We start from the raw sequence: 18573 nt of genomic DNA on the forward strand, positions 1-18573 counted from the left end.
CTTAATATATCCTTGAAACAATTCACCGAGAAAAGGGGAAAACACAAGACAGTGTGTAAACAAGTGATGAACGGAAACATTTAATGGAAGGCAGAGAAAGAAACATGCATAGTGTTTTGAGAATCAGAAAAAGAAATACTGCAGACATCAGAAAGCTTGCAAGCCAGAAAACAATACGACACTTTAAAAATACTGAGTAAAAATAGAAGTCATCCTAGAATTTTACATCAAGTAGCATTATGCTTCAAAATTCAAGATAAAAATGTGTCACAAAAGAAACTTAGGATAACTACCAAAAACTGCACTATCTTAAATATTAAAAATGAATACTTGGTCTAAACAAAAGAATTTAGAAACCTTTACTTTCACTTAATTGATCAATTTCTTCTAAGGAAAGTTATCCACTGAAATAACAGGGATTTATAACATAGAAGTAAGATGTATAATAGTAACATAAGTCAGTGAAGAGGTACACTACTGTGTTTGAAGATAGATTATAAGTCAAAGATGTACATCTTAGAAGAACCATTTTTTAAACGTGTTGCTACTAAGGCAGCATTGAGGATAGAACAGATTTTCCTTCTTTTTAAAAAAAGATTTATTTTTAGTAGAAAGTCAGATATACAGAGAGGAGTAGTGACAAAGAGGAAGATTTTCTGCCTATTCATTCACTTTCCAAGCGGCCGCAACAGCTGGAGCTGAGCCAAACTGAAGCCAGGAGCCAGGAGCTTCTTCTGGGTCTCCCACGTGGGTGCAGGAACCTAAGGCTTTGGGCTGTGCTTGACTGCTTTCCCATGCCACAAGCAGGGAGCTGGATGGGAAGCGGGGCTGCTGGGATTAGAATCAGTTCCCATATGGGATCCTGGTGCGTTCAAGGTGAGGACTTTAGCCACTGCTAGGCTACCATGCTGGGCCCAATAGAACAGATTTTAAAACCTCAGCCCAACAGAAGCACAAAACAAAGAGTTAAAAACAAATGGGAAAATACAGAAAACAGAGATAGTAGACTTACATGCAAGTAGTTACATTAAATATAAAATACATAAACTTGGATTAAAAAGTAGAAATTAGTGCTGGCAGTTAGTCTAGGGGTTAAGATACCACTTTGTATTCCTGTAGTATATACTGGAACGCCTAGGTTCAACACCCAGCTCCATTCCTGATTCCAGCTTCCTTCTGATGACATTGAACCTGAAGGCAGTGGTGATCAGTCATTGGGCCTTTTCCATGCATATGGGATGCCTTGGTTGAATTTCTGACTCCTGGCCTTCGACTAGTCCAGCCCTGGTTATAAGCATTTAAGGAGTGAGAAAGTTCATATGTGTTCTGTTTCTACTTTTCAAATCAAGTCACCAAAAGGTATAAGCATGTAGAGTCCATAACAAAAATAATACAAAGGATACAGAGAATGTGTGTGTGTGTGTGTGTGTGTGTGTGTGTGTGTGATTTATTTTTATTATAAAGTCAGATTTACAGCAAGAGAGACAAGAGAAAGATCTTCTGTCCGCTGGTTCATTCCCCAAGTGGCCGCAATGGCCAGAGCAGAGTCAATCCGAAGATAGGAATCAGGAGCTTCCTCTTGGTCTCCCATGTGGGTCCAGGATCCCAAGGCTTTGGGCTGGACTGCTTTCCCAGGCCACAAGCACAGAGCTGGAAGGTAAGTGGAGCAGTCAGGATATAGACTGGCCCCCAAAAGGAATCCTGGCGCATTCAAGATGAGTACTTTAGCCACTAGGCTACTGTGCCAGACCCAAGGGGAATGTTTTAATGATAGAGAGCTCCATTAAGAATATAGAGTAATTCTATCTTGCATTTAATACCAAAACTTCAAAACAGATGAAGCTAAGCTGACAGAACTACAGAGAGAAGTCAACAAGTCTACAATTAGCATTTGACATGGCAACACGTCTCTCAATAACTGATAGAACAACTAGCCAAAATAATCAGTAAGGACACAGAAGACTTGAGGAACATTATCAATCAACCTGAACTACATGGCATTTTCAGAGCACTCTACCCAAGCATAGCTGGCTTCTAGTTTTGCTGTCATCCCATTTTAAGCTTCACATCCTATTTAGATCCCATTTACAGACTTGCAAATCAGAGATAATAATTGTTTTGAGTAAGAAAATGTAACAATGTAGTCCCAAACAAAAACTCCAGGAAGTCCATTCCCTTCCCATCTCCCTTAGCTTGAAGTACGCACAGAAAGAAACCTTTACATCTGCCTCGTCTGTACCTACAAATAACCATACATTACCATACATGAATAGTTTATTTTCTACACATTAAAATTTTACTTAAGACATCAAGCATTAACAGTAGACAGGTCAACCAAATTCATGCACCAGTGGCTGTTGTGGAGTCCTAAATTTTTGGCTGTTTTTTCTTAGCCAAGAACATTTAGTTATTTTGAAAATACAGTGTTATTTTCTTACATGACTGTAAGCACTTTACACCTATTTATTTTAAATAAAGGCATTTATTTGAAAAATACTAACAGCATCAGTCAACCTCACCAGATATTTAACAGTTCATCAGTCCAGTGATAGGTAGAACAAGTCCATGTGAGTTTCTTCTAAAGAAGTGGATGACCTCCTCTTCCAACTTCTACTTTATTACTCGTGATTCATAGTCCAACATAGGAAGTTTGGGGACTGTTTTCTCAAAAAGAGAAGGTTGTGGGAAATGTCTGAAGCCACAATATCAACCTTCTTTCCTTTATGAGATCTTAACTGCGTATTTCAGTCTTGTGGAATCTTTTGTGTTATTCTGACTGTCAATCAGAACCAGGGGATTGTGCTGATGGTTCTTGATGATTTCAGCCACACTTTCGAAGTACTAAAGGGAAAAAGCAGATAGATTACATGTTAGAATAACTTCAAGCTCCTCTCTCCTCTCCTATCCTATATTCTCAAATTAGCCAGTTATTAGGTTTAGTTTAACAAAGGCTGTAACCTTAAAGGCAGAAGATTCTAAACTCTTTACATTAAGACTAATGTAAACATGACATCCCTGATTAGTGTAACTCTGTGGAGAACTAATATAGTGTTTTAATGCTTTTCTTTTTTGTATCAAACTGTCACAGAATAAATTTTTCTATTTATTTATAAAAGATTATCATATTGCATAAGTTTTTTCTCCATAAATCTTAAATGTAAGAATTCATGTAATAAATAAAACTTAGAATTTAGTGCCAAAAAAAAAGTTATTCTCCATGTAGGCTTATGTGTTGTTTTTGTTTTCTCTTTTGAACAAACAAAGAAAACCTGACAAACTTTCATCCAGGGCAGGCACTGTGGCACAGTGAAGTATGATCTTGGCTGGAGTTGAGAGTTCCACATTGCATATTTGAGTGCTAGGTTATTTTCATGTTTTTGGTTTGCCCTCCAGTAAGTTTTGGGCTAATTTAGTGCCTTGTTAATTGTGAAACTGCATGTTGAGCTCTTTCCATAAACATGTTTTTGCATGTCTTAATTGTAATGTTGTATGTGGTTCTTAAGGTTATCACAGTGCTTAACCTGGTATTACAATATGGGATATGTTTGTCCCAAGTCATGACTTAACCTACACAACCCTGATGAAAGTTTTAAATGAAGATTAAATAGATATAATGGACCATGAGATGAAGTGTAGTGAGTATATGAAAATGCTAAAACTTCACAATCATCAAATACATGCATTTAGAATCATTTTTAAAGAGGCAGTTGTTTTTGAAACGACATAAACTTAGCAATTGCTTTTAATTTGTTTTATATTGCTTCCTTAAATTTTTCATATAAAGTTAACATTTGGAATATAGAGTTTTGAAAGGCATTATCAATTTTTGGATGGCTTCCAAATATCTACATATTGCATAAAGTAAAATATCCGAAATATTGGCCAACTGTCTTAATGAAATATCAGTTGTCTTTTAGATAACAATCTGAATATTAGGTCATAGAGGAGAGGTGAGAGAAGGGACCTTTGAATATGTTTAGTCTTTAAATTGTTTAAGACTCTTGCAATGGCCAATTAGATTCTTTTATGATAAATCCCAGAAGATACTTTTTCTGTTTGTCATAGCATACTATTCAATCAAATGCTATTGGAAGTTAAACTTAAGATTTAAGAATTATTTATTTGAGAGACAGGAAGAAAGACTCTGGGGAGATGGGAGAGAAATAGGAGAGAGAGACAGAAAGATAAATGGTCCTATTTGGTGATTTACTTCCAAATGCCCACAATAGGAAGGGCTGGGTAGGGTCCCAAACCAAGAGCCAGGAATATGACCCACGTATCCCATTTGGAAGGCAGGAACCCAGCTATTTGAGCCATCACCTGTTGCCTCACAGGGCCTGCGTTAGAGGAAGCTGGGGTTAGGAGTGGGGTCAGGCCCTTTGATATAGAACATGGGCAACTTAACCACAAGGCCAAATGTCCAACCCTGGAAATTAGATTTATAGATTGAAGGGGCTAGGAAATGAAACAGCACAACTTGTCTGAAGTAGACTGTTCAAGTGAAAAACTGTTCTGGGTCCAGGAAGCAAGGGGGTCAGTTGTCGTGGTTACACATATGAACATCTCATTCTCTCTGTCTAGTTCTTGAGTGTTTTGAGAATTGCCTTGTTGCACTGTTAGGGGAGGGAAATGGTTGTAGTTGAGCTGAGTTTGAAGTAAAGAGTAGAGTTGAAGCATAGCTGTAAAGTGATTGACAGAACTGGCATAATTTAGTTGCATCGTTCCCTTAGGTCTTCTCTTTCCTGTTTATATTAATTTAGAGGACTTGAGATGTTCATAGATGGACAGAAAAGTAACTTGCTTGATAACTGAAAATTCTACAGACAATAAAACAATTATTAAAGCTGTAAAATCAATCAATATTGTGTCACACAATGTTAAAATATCTGTGTAGAAATTTAAACAGTTAATCAACTTATCTTTTTTTAACCATATATAGACAAACACAATTACAGATATGGATGTTTAAGAATTAAGAATTATCTACATGGTTAACATTACCTAACTAAAATTTTCATTTTCCATCCAAATGTTCAATATATGCCAAATGGGCTCTTTATTATAGATAATTTAAGTGAAATTTTTAATTGGCAGTAATTCCAGATATAGTAATAATAATGCACTTGTTTTGGGGACCACGGTTGAATGTGTTGGAGGTGAAGTGAAGCTCTAATTGCTTAATTCTGAGGTAGGAAGTCACAAGGACTGTTGACCAGAGATTCCCCGGAGAACATACAAGTCTATAGCTCCTCTGGGAGCTCGAGATTTATAAGAGCGACTTTCAGGACTTCAAGGTGGACAGCTCCTTTGCCCATGCTCTACCGGCTTTTATGTATTTAAAAACTAGACACATGAGGGAGACTATCTCAGAAGGGATCCTTCCAAAAGTCCTCTGTCTTGATAGGATCACAGTCATCTCCTACATTGATTATTACTGAACAGCACTGAGGAGACAAGGCTTTGTAAGGTAAAGTTTTCATGGAGAATGGTGGTTTTATAAATAAGAAAAGCAGATAGCTCTGTTATAGTTCAGCTTGTGGTTAAATAATGCAGTCTAAATTCTGAAACTCAATTTAGATCTTTATCAATGGTCTCATATTCAGATGCTTTACATTTTCTTATTTTCTGAAACTTCATTAAAAATGGAATGGGGTGGGTGGATGTTTAGCCTAGTAGTTGGGGTACTGATTAGGATACCTCTGTCCTAACTGGGTTTGACTGCTAGTCCCAACTCCTAAGTCCATCTTTTGTGCTAATGCTCACACTGGGAGGTAGCAATGATGGCTCAAGCAATTGGGTTCCTGCTGCCCAGTTGGGAAATCTGGATTGAGCATCTAGCTCCTGACTCTGGCCTGGCATTCTCCCAGTTCTTGACAGACCTTTGGAAAGTAAACCAGCAGTCTCTCTTTCCTTTCTTCTCTCCCGCTTTGTCTCCCTCCCAAATAAATAAATAATGATCAACTCACTAATCTCTGGAGAAGTGCAAGTCAAAATCATAGTGAGTTATCTCCTGACTCCTACTTAAGATGTTATTTGTAATAACAACAACAAATCACAGAAAGTAACACGTGTTAATGGAGATGTGAAAAATTTGAACCCTTGCATAATAGTGGTGGGATTATAAAGTGATACAACTGCTATGGAAAACAGCATGCTGGATCCCCCCAAAATTAAAACTGAAATCACTGTGACACAGGAATCCCATGTCTGTCTGTCTGTCTGTCTATCTCCAGAGAGTGAGAAAAAGAACTGAAAGCAAGCCTTATATATTTTCATACTCATCTCTATACTAGCACTATTCACAATAGCCAAGAACTAGGAGCAACTCAGTGAGTAGAAAAACAAAATATAGTAAATTGTTACAATTTGATATACTACACATCCTTAAAATACATATAGAATATCCTAGAATCACAAATTTAAAGTAAAAAAAAGAGAATTCTATCACATGCATGATGAGTCTTAAGGCTATCTGAGCAGTCAGCAACACTGATTTCACATGTGCAAGGTATCTACAGTTGTCCAACTCATACAAATAAGAAGTGGGATGCTGACTTCCAGGGGGCTGGAAGGAAGGGAGGAGGAGGGGTTCTTATGTGAGGAGTATAGAGTTTCAGTTCTGCAAGAGGGGAAGTTCTGGAGATGTGTTTCACAACGATGTGTTTTGAATACTACCAAACCACACATTTAAAGATTACTGAGATGGTAGGTTTTATAGGACCTATTTTTTTTTTTACCACAACTTTTCTACAAAGCAAAATAAAGACTATCCAAGATCTTTTCCATTTGTTTTGCAAATGCTTTCCCTGACTGAAATCACTCAATCAACAAATCAGCTCATTCATCTGATAAGTATTTATCAAGAATCCACTGAAGCCAGCCATTCTGCTCTTGTTCTGGGAATACAAAAAGGAAAAATATGTAGTCCTTTGCTCCAGCTAATGGGGAAGACAAAAACTCCAGCAATTACAGTGCTGCTGGCTCTGGAATAGTATTGCTGTTTCTGAAGGAATCTTGAAAATGATATTATCTCAGTTAGCTATATTTACAATGTGTTTCTTTCCTGCTAAGATTGTTTCCACTTTGTCCTCTTTTCCTCCAACTTTCACTTACCCATTCAAATATAACCCATCTCTTGGGATCAGAAAATGTATCCGTTTCTTTATGGATTACATTCCAGCTCATCTTCCAGGATTCATTTATAAAGGAACAGGCTGCTAAACTGGGGTGTGGTAAAGTATAGAGTTTGGCCAAGATTAGACAGATGTTTAAGTTCATGTGTTAGTAATTAAGACCCATGTGATGTTTATATCATGCTGCAGGAATATGCCCAATGAATAGTTGCAGAACTGAGTGAAAAGAGAAATTACTAACCTCTTCACCATTTTTCTTTCTGCCCAAAGCATACTGTTTCGTTGCTTCAATAAATCTCACAGGAATATTATATACTCGTTTATTAAAGAATACAACTAGTGTGTATGGCTGCTTAGAATCATGGCCAGAGCTTTTCCGAATAAGAAATGATCCATCCTGAAAGAAAAATAATAATCATGCTTGGAACTACTTAGTTCTGGTAAGTTAAAAATCAGTTTATGATGAAAATTTACAATTATATTCAAAAGGTAATCACTAAGCTATGTCAATTTTGACCACAGATCAGAATTTATTATTTCTCAAGAAAATATTTCAACAAAATATGCAGTCATGGAAAAACCTCAGGAATACCAATGCTGGCTTTTTGATGTGTTAGGAAATGTGTAAAGAGACACACTAAGGGCAAACCTAGAGACTCCTCAGGAACCAGAGAGCTGTGAGCAAAAGTGCAGTGAATGCAATCCATTCAAAAGGACTGGAAGAAGAAAACCAAACTAGGAATCAACACTTTTACCTGATGAATTCTCACTGCAAAAGATCTTACATTAAAACAGGGGGAAAAAAAAACTTGCACACAATTGTATAGATTTTATTAAACATTTTCTAAAGCATTCTAGAATCATAAATTCAAAACTTACAAATAAAAACTGGGCAAAAGATGGGAAGAAGAAGTACAATAAGAGTTGATCCAAATCAGAAAAGGAATGGAGGAAAATGACTTATCTCAGAAATAAAAAAATTAACAAATGCTTAAGGCCCTACATAGCCTCAAACCAACATCTAATGAATGTCACAGAAGGCATGGAAGCAACCAAGACATGTAAAAAGAGAGCTAACAGTTGGTTAGAATGTAAGCATGAGCAAAAAAAGAAGATTCAAAATATGTTTAATTTCACTCTTTGAAAAACAAAAAACACTAGAACAGAACTAGCCCTGAACTATATGTGAAAACAACTAATTGGATGTAAGGGAAGATGGAAGGCTGTGATCTGACAGGCTCTGTCTGCCCACCTGAGAAAACTGACCTGACAATCGACTCAGAGACACATTCTGGCAAAACTATGAGACTTTCAGAACAACATTCTACAGAGCCTTCAGGCTAACATATCTAGCTTCTTGTCGGGAAGAAAAACATGTTACTGTCAAGAGTACCCTGCAGAACACAGCCATCCAGCAGGGCTGCTCTGACAAAGCAAAAGCTAAGACTTCTGCACCCGATGCAAATGGTTCTGAGTGGGTAAGAATGGAGCCATGCAGGCCTGGTGTGATGGCTCAATGGTTGGATCCTTGCCTTGCAAGTGCCAGGATCCCATATGGGCGCTGGTTCATGTTCCGGCTGTTCCACTTCCCTTCCAGCTCCCTACTTGTGGCCTGGGAAAGAAGTGGAGGCTGGCCCAGAACCCTGGGCCTCTGTGCCCATGTGAGGGACCTAGAGGAGGCTCCTGACTCCTGTGTTTGGGTTGACTCAGCTCTGCTAGTTGCGGCCATTTGGGGAATGAACCAGCAGATGAAGATTTTTTTCTCTTTCTCTCCTCCTCTCCATAAATATGATCTGCCTTTTCAATAAAAAAAAAAAAAAAAAAAAGGATGGAGGCCTGCAGCACATGTACGGTCCTTCCTGAGAATCTACTACATGGAATAATCATCACACGGACAACTGGGAAAGCAGCTAAAAGGACTGATTTAATCATCTGAGCGTCATCAAAAGGTTTGTTGGAAGTACATGTTATGAAAAAACTGTATGGACTTCAATCATTTTTGCACCAAACTTCTCCTTTAATTCCACTTTTATGAACTTAAGACAAACAAAAACAAAGTGTAAATGAATTATATTATGAAGTAGGGCACAAGAAAAAATATGAGAGAAGGTGAAAATTGGCACTTTAATTTTGGATTGTCCAAACTTGTCCCAGTGATCCCACATCATTGGGATTGAGCTCTCTGGATAACTACCTCTGGATATTTTTGGCCATTAGACCCAGACTGATCAGCCAAGTTTGATCCCTGTGCATTGATCACACTTGGGATCACAGTGCCTTCTGAAGGTCCCCCTGCAACCTTTTCTGTCGCACTGTTTGGAGGACAGAGGAGCCCGTGGACCCTATAGAGATGCAAGGATAACTAGAAATGAGATGGAGGTGCCTGAGAGAGAGGAGGGGAGGACAGTGGCTCCCAGCATTCATAATCGTTGCAATCATTTTGTTAAAATTCTATCATGGCCACAGCTGTGCCTCCTGAAGGCTGAGTGAAAACAATGGGCTTTTCACAAGTCCTACCTTGTTTGATCTGTGCAGTGCCTCCTCAGCTGACTTTCGATCACAGGCCCCAGCATACCACGGTTTGCAGTGCACATCAGCTTCCTGCAGAATGGAGGGCATTGTTAGGCCTCTGACCTGCGTGCACTAGAAATGAACTCACACAAGCACTGCTGAGATCTAACTGCAATTGCACCAATGATGTGAAAATGAGTCTTAGCTTTCCTTTGATTGACCACAGGATTATGTCTTTGGCTCATTCCTTCTATTTGGCATTAGCTGCTTAACTCAGGTACTTGAACATAACTAAATCCTGGCACGTTTCTGAACCATGTCCTTCTTTTAAATAAGTTGTACTTGCTCTTTCCATTATATCCTTGTTATTGTTGCCATGTGGGGTGCTTTATAATTTCCGAAGTGCTTTTATGAAAATTATCATTTTGGGCCCCAGCATGTTGGCTCAATGAGCTAGCTAATCCTTTGCCTACAAGTGCCGGGATGCCAGATGGGTTCTGGATTGTGTCCCAGCTGCTCTGCTTCTTATCCAGCTCCCTGCTGTGGCCTAGAAAAGCAACAGACGATGGTTCAAAGCCCTGGAACCCTGCACTCGTGTGAGAGACCTGGAGGAGGCTCCCAGTTCCTAGCTTCAGAATGGCCCAGCTCCCACCATTGTAACCATTTGCGGAGTGAACTAGTGGATGGAAGATTTTTCTGTTTCTCCTTCTCTCTGTAAAAATAAATCTTTTTAATATAAATAAATATAAAGTGCTGCGCTGATCCGAAGCCAGGAGCCAGGAGCTTCATCCGGGTCTCGCATGTAGGTGCAGTGTCCTAAAGCTTTGCGCTGTCCTTGACTGCTTTCCCAGGCCAAAAGCAGGGAGCTGGATGGGAAGTGGGGCTGCTGGGATTAGAACCGATGCCCATATGGGATCCCAGTGCATTCAAGGCGAGGACTTTAGCTGCTAGGCCACCACACTGGGCCCAAAATAAATTTTTTTAAAAAAGAAAATTATCATGTCTGATTGTTGCAAGTAAAGCAGCATGATTTCTCAGAAGGCAAGAAGGATGCATGCATTCCTTTTGGACATTTTTATATTTTTTTCACATAAGCTTAGAGAGTCCTTTCTCTGTCTCTCTCTCTTTTTTTTTTTAAGATTTATTTTATTTTTATTACAAAGTCAGATACACTGAGAGGAGGAGAGACAGAAAGGAAGTGGAGCTGCCGGGACCAGAACCAGGAGCCACATGGGATCAAGGCGAGGACCTTAGCCACTAGGCCACACCACTGAGCCCTTCTCTGTCTCTTTTAAAATTGTGCTGCCTTATGTGTTATAATATAAACATCAGGGGCTAGCATCTGTTGCCTGCAATGTGGGTATCCCATGTGGGTACCTGCTCATGCTCCCTACTGCGCCATTTCCGATCCATCTCCCTGCAAATGGCCTGGAAAAAGCAATGGAGAGTGGCCTGGGTTTTAGGGGGCCTACCACACTTGTGGAAAACTCAGAAGAAGCTCCTGGCTTCTGGCCATTGCAGCCATTTGGGGAGTAAACTAGTGGATGGAAGATATCTCTTTTTCTCTTTTCCCCTGTCCCTGCCCCATAACTCTGTTCTTTTTTTTTTTTTTTAAATAAATAAGTCTTAAAAAGAAAAGGTTCATCTCAAACCTGTTCTGAAATCGAGGACTTAGGTGAAAAGCTGGGTGATGGTCCATCCACAGTTGGGCTTCCCCCTTCTGAAAATCCTGATAGAGAATTGGAAAATTAATTAGTCTTTGCTGTTTTCTGAGCAGTTATTATGCCTGCACCCCCACCCCAACACACACAGGGCTGGGTGCTGTTGGAATACTCTCTCTCTCTCTCTCTCCCCGATTCCCTTCCCCTTTCTTTTGAGGCAGTGGTTCTCAAAATGTGGATTGAGGACACTGGGGGTCTTTAGGATCTTTTTGGGGAATTTTGAAATGTCCTTTTTTCTCCATTATTCTATCTCTGTCAAGCTCAGTTTTCTTCATGTATTTCAACTTGAAACTGCAGCATGTTGAATATAGAAAGCAATGTAACAACCCAGCAGTGTGTGTTAGTCTAGATGATGAAGACATTTACAAAACAGAAAACAAGGCCATCCCTCCCACTAAATTGCTTTTGTCTGAAAAATATAGCTATTTTTACAAAAACACATTATTGTATTGATATGCAATATTCTATTTTCAATGAATTAATACATGTGTTTTAAAGACTTGATTTTAAAATTATTGATACACTAAATATGAACACCAAGGAACATGTAAACCAAAGCTCTTTAGGGGTCCCAAGACAAAAACATTTGGGCATCATTGGCTTCAGGTATAAAGTTCATTGAGGCATTTACAGCCTAGGTGTGGAGACACGTGAAGTGGAAAAACTGTGTCCTTGTTCACTCATTCTTGTGTGCCTGCCAATGGGAATGTACAGAAGCCAGCAAAATAGCCTTCCTGGAGCTTAAATGTTCACACACTGAGATAAGCAATAGGAACCTCAGTAATGACACATACAATAGCAGAGTTGTAAGTGCTCTGGAAAAAAAAGCAGAATAGGAAGAGCTCACTAAAGGGGTGCTTGGACAAGGTCCTAAGGCAGAGTAGAAGGAGCCATGCAGACAACTTAAGAAAGAATATTCCAAGGGTGGGCTTTGTGATGTAGCCGTAAGCCTCTGCTTGCATTGCTAGCATCCCATATGGGTGCCAATTTGAATCCCAGCTGTTCCATTTCCAATACAGCTCCCTGCTAATGCACCTATGAAAGCAGTGGAGGGTGGCTGTGCTCACCAGGGAGACCTGGAAGATGCTCCAGGCTTCTGGTTCCTAGCTTCAAACTGGCCTGGACCCAGGCTATTGCAGTCATTTTGCAAGTATGAAGACTATCTGTGCATCTCTCTTCCACTTTTTGTAATTTTGCCTTTCAAAAAATGAAAAAAATAATATTCCAGATAGAAATCCAGGACCTGGTCTAGTCCAGGAGTAGCCAGGGGAGAGGGGAGTATTTTGCTTGCAGTACATGAGGAAAGAGACAAGCAGGGCATGAAGTCGGAAGTCGGAAGAAGGGGACCAGATGTCAGAAGCTGCTGGGACCTCCCAGTGACTGGAGCTTTAAGGACCATGATAAGGGCAGCTTTGAGAAGGCTGCAATAGATGAGTAATGTGATCTATCTGCGGTCACTCTGGTGGAGGAGGAAGGGCAGAGGGAAGCTGTGTTGATGTTCTTCGGGAGCTAATTGATGGCCTGAATGTAGACAGGATGGCTGCACTTGGTACACACTTTAGTTGGGAAGGAGCTGTTGCAGGTATGAAAAGAAAGCAAGGGAGGGGGTCAAGGTTGATTCTTGAGTTTTTAACCAGAGCAGCCAGAGTTGCCCTTTATTAACAAGGGGACGTCAGTGGCAGAAAGGGGTTTGAATGTGCTAAGTGGTTCGTAAGACAGAATCCTGGGGAGTTCTAGAAGGCAGTCACCATTGGAACGGAGGGGCCAGTAAGGGCTTGGCAGGCCCGTTCTTAGGAGTGGAGATGGCACCCTCAGTTAGGAGCAGCAGAGGGGAGTGTGCTAGGAGTGGTCCAGCTTCCCCAGGGCTCCCAAGGCCCTCTGTGCCTAGAACTATCCCTGCACATGACAGACACTCAGTAACAACAGAAAGAGTGACCGGGGCTGAAAACAGTGAAAGGTATAGGAAAGCTTTTTGCATAGAAAAAAGAGATTTCTACAGATAAGATATTTTCACTTTATGTGATAACAATTTTTCAAAAAAAAACTATTAAGTAATTTTTGTTATTTAAGATGAATAAAAATCTAATTAAAGTCAAAATTATATTTAGTAAAAATGCACCTGAAGTTTTTATACTTGACAATTATGCTGCTTTTACTTAAATAGATCTACTCTTGATAGATTCTGCAGTTTGATTTCATCCTGTTATCATTGACTCATTTTTTTTTTTAGGGTGATGTTTACTTTGGGAGCCTTATACAGACATTTGTCATATACTCTTTTCAGAACACCTTTCATAAACATACTTTTTGATTGTCATATCATGAGCATTAATTTTAGGTTTGATTTGGATAGCTATCACTTACTGATGATCTTTTATATACTAAGCACTGGGCCAGGTACTTCCCTCATGTTGTTTGACTTAATTCCCTTATTTTAATAACAGCTGTTTTTTTTTTCCACAATAAAACAAGATGGATACCCACAAAAATATGAAGTCAGTACTGAAACAGAAAACCAGTAAGATGATCTCAAATTTATTTTCAAAACAATTCTGTGCAATGAATAGCCTCAGACCCATTCTACAGATGACAAAACAAGCAAGCAGCAGGAAGTGGCTGTTGTCCATTGCTGTCTTAGAACCCAGCTCTGTCAGACATGAATATGCCATCTTTACAATTACCTGACGTCGCTCAGCATGACTTCATTGTACTTACTTGGTAAAGGAATGGGTTTTTGATGGACTTGTCTGAAAGAAAGAATTTCAGATTAATTAAAGGGCAAAGCACACTACAAACAATGAGTTTTTGTTTACATCAAAGATGCTCTGAACAGGGGTAGCAGAAAGGAGTCAACATGAATGGCCAATAAAAGGTTTCTGAAGGTAAGAGAAGCACAAACAACTTGAAATAAACAAGATCAATGGAAAATAGGTGCTTGACTAAGGTATATTGAACATATTATAAAATCTACCTATATAATATAGATAGCTAAGTAGATGATGTTGTAGTTAACTCCAATAGTCTGAATAGTAGGGCTCTGCAGCTCTATATAAGTCTTTTAAAGTTGCACAAGACGTGCATTACAAAGCAATGAAATATTCTTTATCAAGCACTGCAAGCCAGTGAAGTGTAACAATGCACATGTTGCTTCCTGCAGAAACAAGAGGGAATTTATCTTTAAAGGAAAAAAAAATCTTACTTCTGGCCAGGAGGAAATACAGGTGACAGTGCAGCTTCTTGTCTGTGACTGGACCCTCGGTGACGTTCAGCAGGCACAGGTTTTTCTGCATTAGGAAAATTCTCACGTTAGGATTACAGTGAAATCTCTGCCACCACTCCAAAATTCAACCACCTCTACTGAGAAGAAGCAAATGTAGTCGGATGTCTTCCCAGGAACATCATTACTAGGATGACATAGATTTGTGCACTTGCCAGTCTGCTGATGGGTTGCTAGTAGGACTGGAACTGCTATGAGGTCTTGTTACAGGTGCACCCTGCCACTTCTGCATCTATCCTTTGGTAATGTTTAGAGAAGCTGGACCCATGGTGGCTGGCCTTTTAAAGGTATGGGAGGAGTGGGGAGCCAGATGATGAGCAAATTTCATCATTTCCTTGACAACCCACCTTTCACCTTCTAAGTAGACCCCATAGAAATGTTATAATACCCTGATTCATCTTCATTCATCCTGAGAGGTGGGGTACAAGTAATTTGCTACTGATGAGAGGTACATTAGGCTTCCTAACTCTTTTTGGGAAAAAAATTAATTAGATCAGATTTGAGATTATCTCCACAGTAAGGTTAACCTCATTGTTTTCTTGGGGAAGAAGGGGTGGAAAATGGGCAAAATTCTGAAATGTGAGAGATTTCTGTTAAGGCCCATAGGGAAAATCATTGCTGGGTCACTATACAATGTCATCACAAATTATTTCAACAGTTTCTCTCCTTCAAGTTTGAACTGACATTTGTCAAGATCTTTTTTCCTGCTTGGAACTACAGTTAAAAATTATGAGAGTCCAAAAGGAATTAAAGTAGTGGGAACACAAAGATTGAATGCAATATTAATGTAGGATTTGGGGTTTTGGGTATTGCACTGAAGTCTGGAACTTTTGAGCCTCTGAAGCCACACTTCAAAAGTATGGCAAGTCATATGGTAGATGTTTTGTTCATGACTTCAAAACCCAGTGATTTCAGAAGAGGAAGCAATGACCGGTTGGCTCCCAGAAGCCTGTGAGCTTTCGCGGCAGGCTTTGCTTCTGTAGGCCTTAAGGATTCTAGGCAGGAAGAGATCACTCCCTTGCTCTGGGCTTGTACAGTCAGGGTCTGGTTTCTGGAGTGGGCTCTTTGAGGATGTGGACACCCAAGCAGCTGGGGACAGACTGCGAGCTCCTTCTCTGACGGTTTTTTTGGGCTCCTGAAGCTGTGAGGGTGAACTGCTATAGAAGTTTTTAAGTGTTGATATGATAGATGGTTCTTAATTGTTTCTGTTTTTCCCCTAGTATTTTTCAAATAAAATGTTCTTAAATGAAAAAGTTGTTTAAAAAAAATCAGATCTCTGAGTTCAATCACATAAAGGAAGAAAAGCATACGAAGATGTACTCAGAGTCATTTCTACTTTGAAATCATTATATTGAAAATTTGGCAAAAGAACTTGTTCAAATAAACAGATTTTTAAAAATGCCATTACCTTAACTAAGCTATTTCATTCTGAGGTATGTAAATAGCTCAATGTTAGTCTTTTAAAAATGTTTTTTTTTTAAATTTTTTTTTTAAGATTTTTTTTTTATCATTATTATTGGAAAGCCAGATATACAGAGAGGAGGAGAGACAGAGAGGAAGATCTTCCATCCGATGTTTCACTCCCCAAGTGAGCTGCAACGGGCTGGTACACGCCAATCCAAAGCCGGGACCAGGAATCTCTTCCGGGTCTCCCACGCGGGTGCAGCGTCCCAAAGCTTTGGGCCATCCTTTGGGCCACAAGCAGGGAGCTGGATTGGAAGTGGAGCTGGTGGGATTAGAACCAGCGCCCATATGGGATCCCGGGGCTTTCAAAGCAAGGACTTTAGCCGATAGGCCATGCCGCTGGGCCTCTAAAAATGTATTTATTTACTTGAAAGAGAAAGAAAGAGATTTCCTTTCTGATGGGGTCGCTGTCCAAATGCTGTCAACAGCTTGGGTTGGGTCAGGTTGAATCAGGAGCCATGCACTCAACCTGGGTTTCCCATGTGGATGGTGGGGACCCAGATATTTGAGCTATCATCTGCTGATGGAGCACATGAGCAGGCAGATGAAATTGAGAGTGCAGGCAGGTATTGAACAGGAGTACTCCAACATGAGAGGCAGGCATCCCAAGTAGATTCTTAACAGTTGTATGAAACACACTCTAAATTAGCTTTCACATCAAAGTAGGGTTAAGATCACAGCATCATTTTCTAGAAAGTCATTACTGCTTGCAATCAGGCAGATTTGGGACATGTTGTCTATAACCTACTTCAAAGACCATCCCCAGTAAACTCAGGTTCTGAGCTAGCTCTGCAAATTGTACTCATTGCAAAGTGAATGATTAACTTGTTTAGAAATTTGAATTTCATATTGATACTTGTCTTATAGATAAGGAAAGAAATTTAGAAACATATTTGTCTGCAAATCCTAATTAAAATTACTTTTAGAGGACAAGGTTATCCTTTACAAAAATAGATTTACCTTCACAAACACTTGATGGGTTCTGTTGCAAGGCAACTGGAGTCTACATTGGAAAAGAAAAAAAAAAGAGAGAGAGAGAGACGAGGATATTTATAGAGCGATGTGGAAACAAAAGTCAAAGCAGTATCAGTAAAATAAGCATTTCAACAGGAGTTTCTTTGTTGCATAGTCTTTCCATCACAACAACAACAATGAAAAACACCCAGTTCCCAGCTAAAATTTTGTACTAAGTGACAACTGTGTCACCATGTCATCTTGGTGTGGAGACCTCTTGCCCCATCACTGGTGTTGGTGGGTAACATGACATCAAGCAGCTGCCAGGCAGTCACTTTTGTGCAGTGGGCATCTGGCACTTGTTTAGGTCCCCCCGGCCCCACCTTCTGAGTGTTAAGTAATGGGAGATGTCAGGTTGCTGAGTAGGTGCCAAGTCCAGGTGGGCTTCCTAGCATAACGGGTGGCCCAGGCTCACCATGTTTAGGCCAGAGTTTGAGTGAATAAGTGAGTGAGTGAGAGAGGGAATCCTCAGCGTGCTGATCCACAGTGGTCTGCCACTGGCTCCTGAGTTAGCAGGCAGAGTGCACACCGAAATTCCCAAAGGAAAGGCAGAACATGTGGGAGCTGGGGCTCCAGTGATCTCTCTGACATGCTGCACACAGTGAGGGTACCAGGTCCAGAAAGGAGAGCTCCCTGGCTACCTGGGGACTAGAGGCTTTTCTGGGACTTACTGGGCAGCAACTTTACTTGCTAAGATGGCTGTGTTTATCATGGGGGCATTGTCAACTGGAAGTAAATGGGTAAGAATAAACAGCAGGGAACATGAAGCACTTTAACATGCAGATCAACTTACTGTCTTCAGTGGTGTAGCTGGTTTTTTCCTGGGGAATAGAAGGAGATTACCTTTGTTAAAGCACAATGGAGATAAAGTAGACTATCGTATTACTCTTAAATTTAAAGCAGGATAATGAAACGGAGTATGTGGGAAAGCAGAGAGGAGGGGTTTAGCAATGGTCCTCCTGGCCTCAGATAGGGTCTTCTGGCACATGGGGAAGGGGTTAAGTGGGAGCGGGGTAAGCAAGAGCCCCATTTGCCAGGCATTCAGCAGAACTGTCAGCTTTTCCCATTGAGCTGTCAACTCCCCAGGGCCTTGGGCCCTTTGCATTTGGTTGTGAGGCAAGCTGGAGCTGATCAGCTGCAACATGAGGAGCACGGCCCATGTTTTTGAAATGGCTGTGAAGAGTCCCAGCTTTTCAACAGCACCCCACGGCTCCTGCCTGGGAAGGGAGGGAGAAACAAGAGGGACCAAGCAGGAAAGGGTGCAACTGGCACCTCCCTGTCCTAGTTACTGTGTTCTGGGTGACCAAGCTCTTCTAAGCTTCTGGGTAGGATTCCACTTAGACAGACCCAAGACCACAAGTTCAAGTTTGAAGACACTGTGACATGCTGCCCCAGTGGTTTGTGTGAACCATACTAACATTCCACCTTTGTCTTGGTTCCAGTGCCCACTGGA

At 40.3% G+C, this 18573-nt stretch overlaps 1 protein-coding gene across 2 annotated transcripts in view; it reads right to left on the reverse strand.

The window, feature by feature from the left end:
- Positions 1-1861: 1861 nt before the first annotated feature.
- Positions 1862-18573, reverse strand: part of BLNK (B cell linker) — a 61691-nt gene continuing 44979 nt past the window's right edge. The window contains exons 8-15 of one of the 2 annotated variants that reach the window (XM_058671321.1): positions 17914-17941; positions 17067-17109; positions 14565-14649; positions 14081-14112; positions 11297-11373; positions 9651-9734; positions 7375-7530; positions 1862-2841 (exon numbers count right to left, since the gene is read on the reverse strand). In XM_058671321.1, coding sequence (XP_058527304.1) covers positions 2722-2841; positions 7375-7530; positions 9651-9734; positions 11297-11373; positions 14081-14112; positions 14565-14649; positions 17067-17109; positions 17914-17941 — 625 coding nt within the window. In that variant the 3' untranslated portion in view covers positions 1862-2721. The remainder of the gene's footprint in view (positions 2842-7374; positions 7531-9650; positions 9735-11296; positions 11374-14080; positions 14113-14564; positions 14650-17066; positions 17110-17913; positions 17942-18573) is intronic. The other variant, XM_004580257.4, reaches the window with a different exon arrangement.

The sequence above is a fragment of the Ochotona princeps genome, chromosome 13, assembly GCF_030435755.1.
Source record: "Ochotona princeps isolate mOchPri1 chromosome 13, mOchPri1.hap1, whole genome shotgun sequence".
NCBI classification, from domain to species: Eukaryota; Metazoa; Chordata; class Mammalia; order Lagomorpha; family Ochotonidae; genus Ochotona; species Ochotona princeps.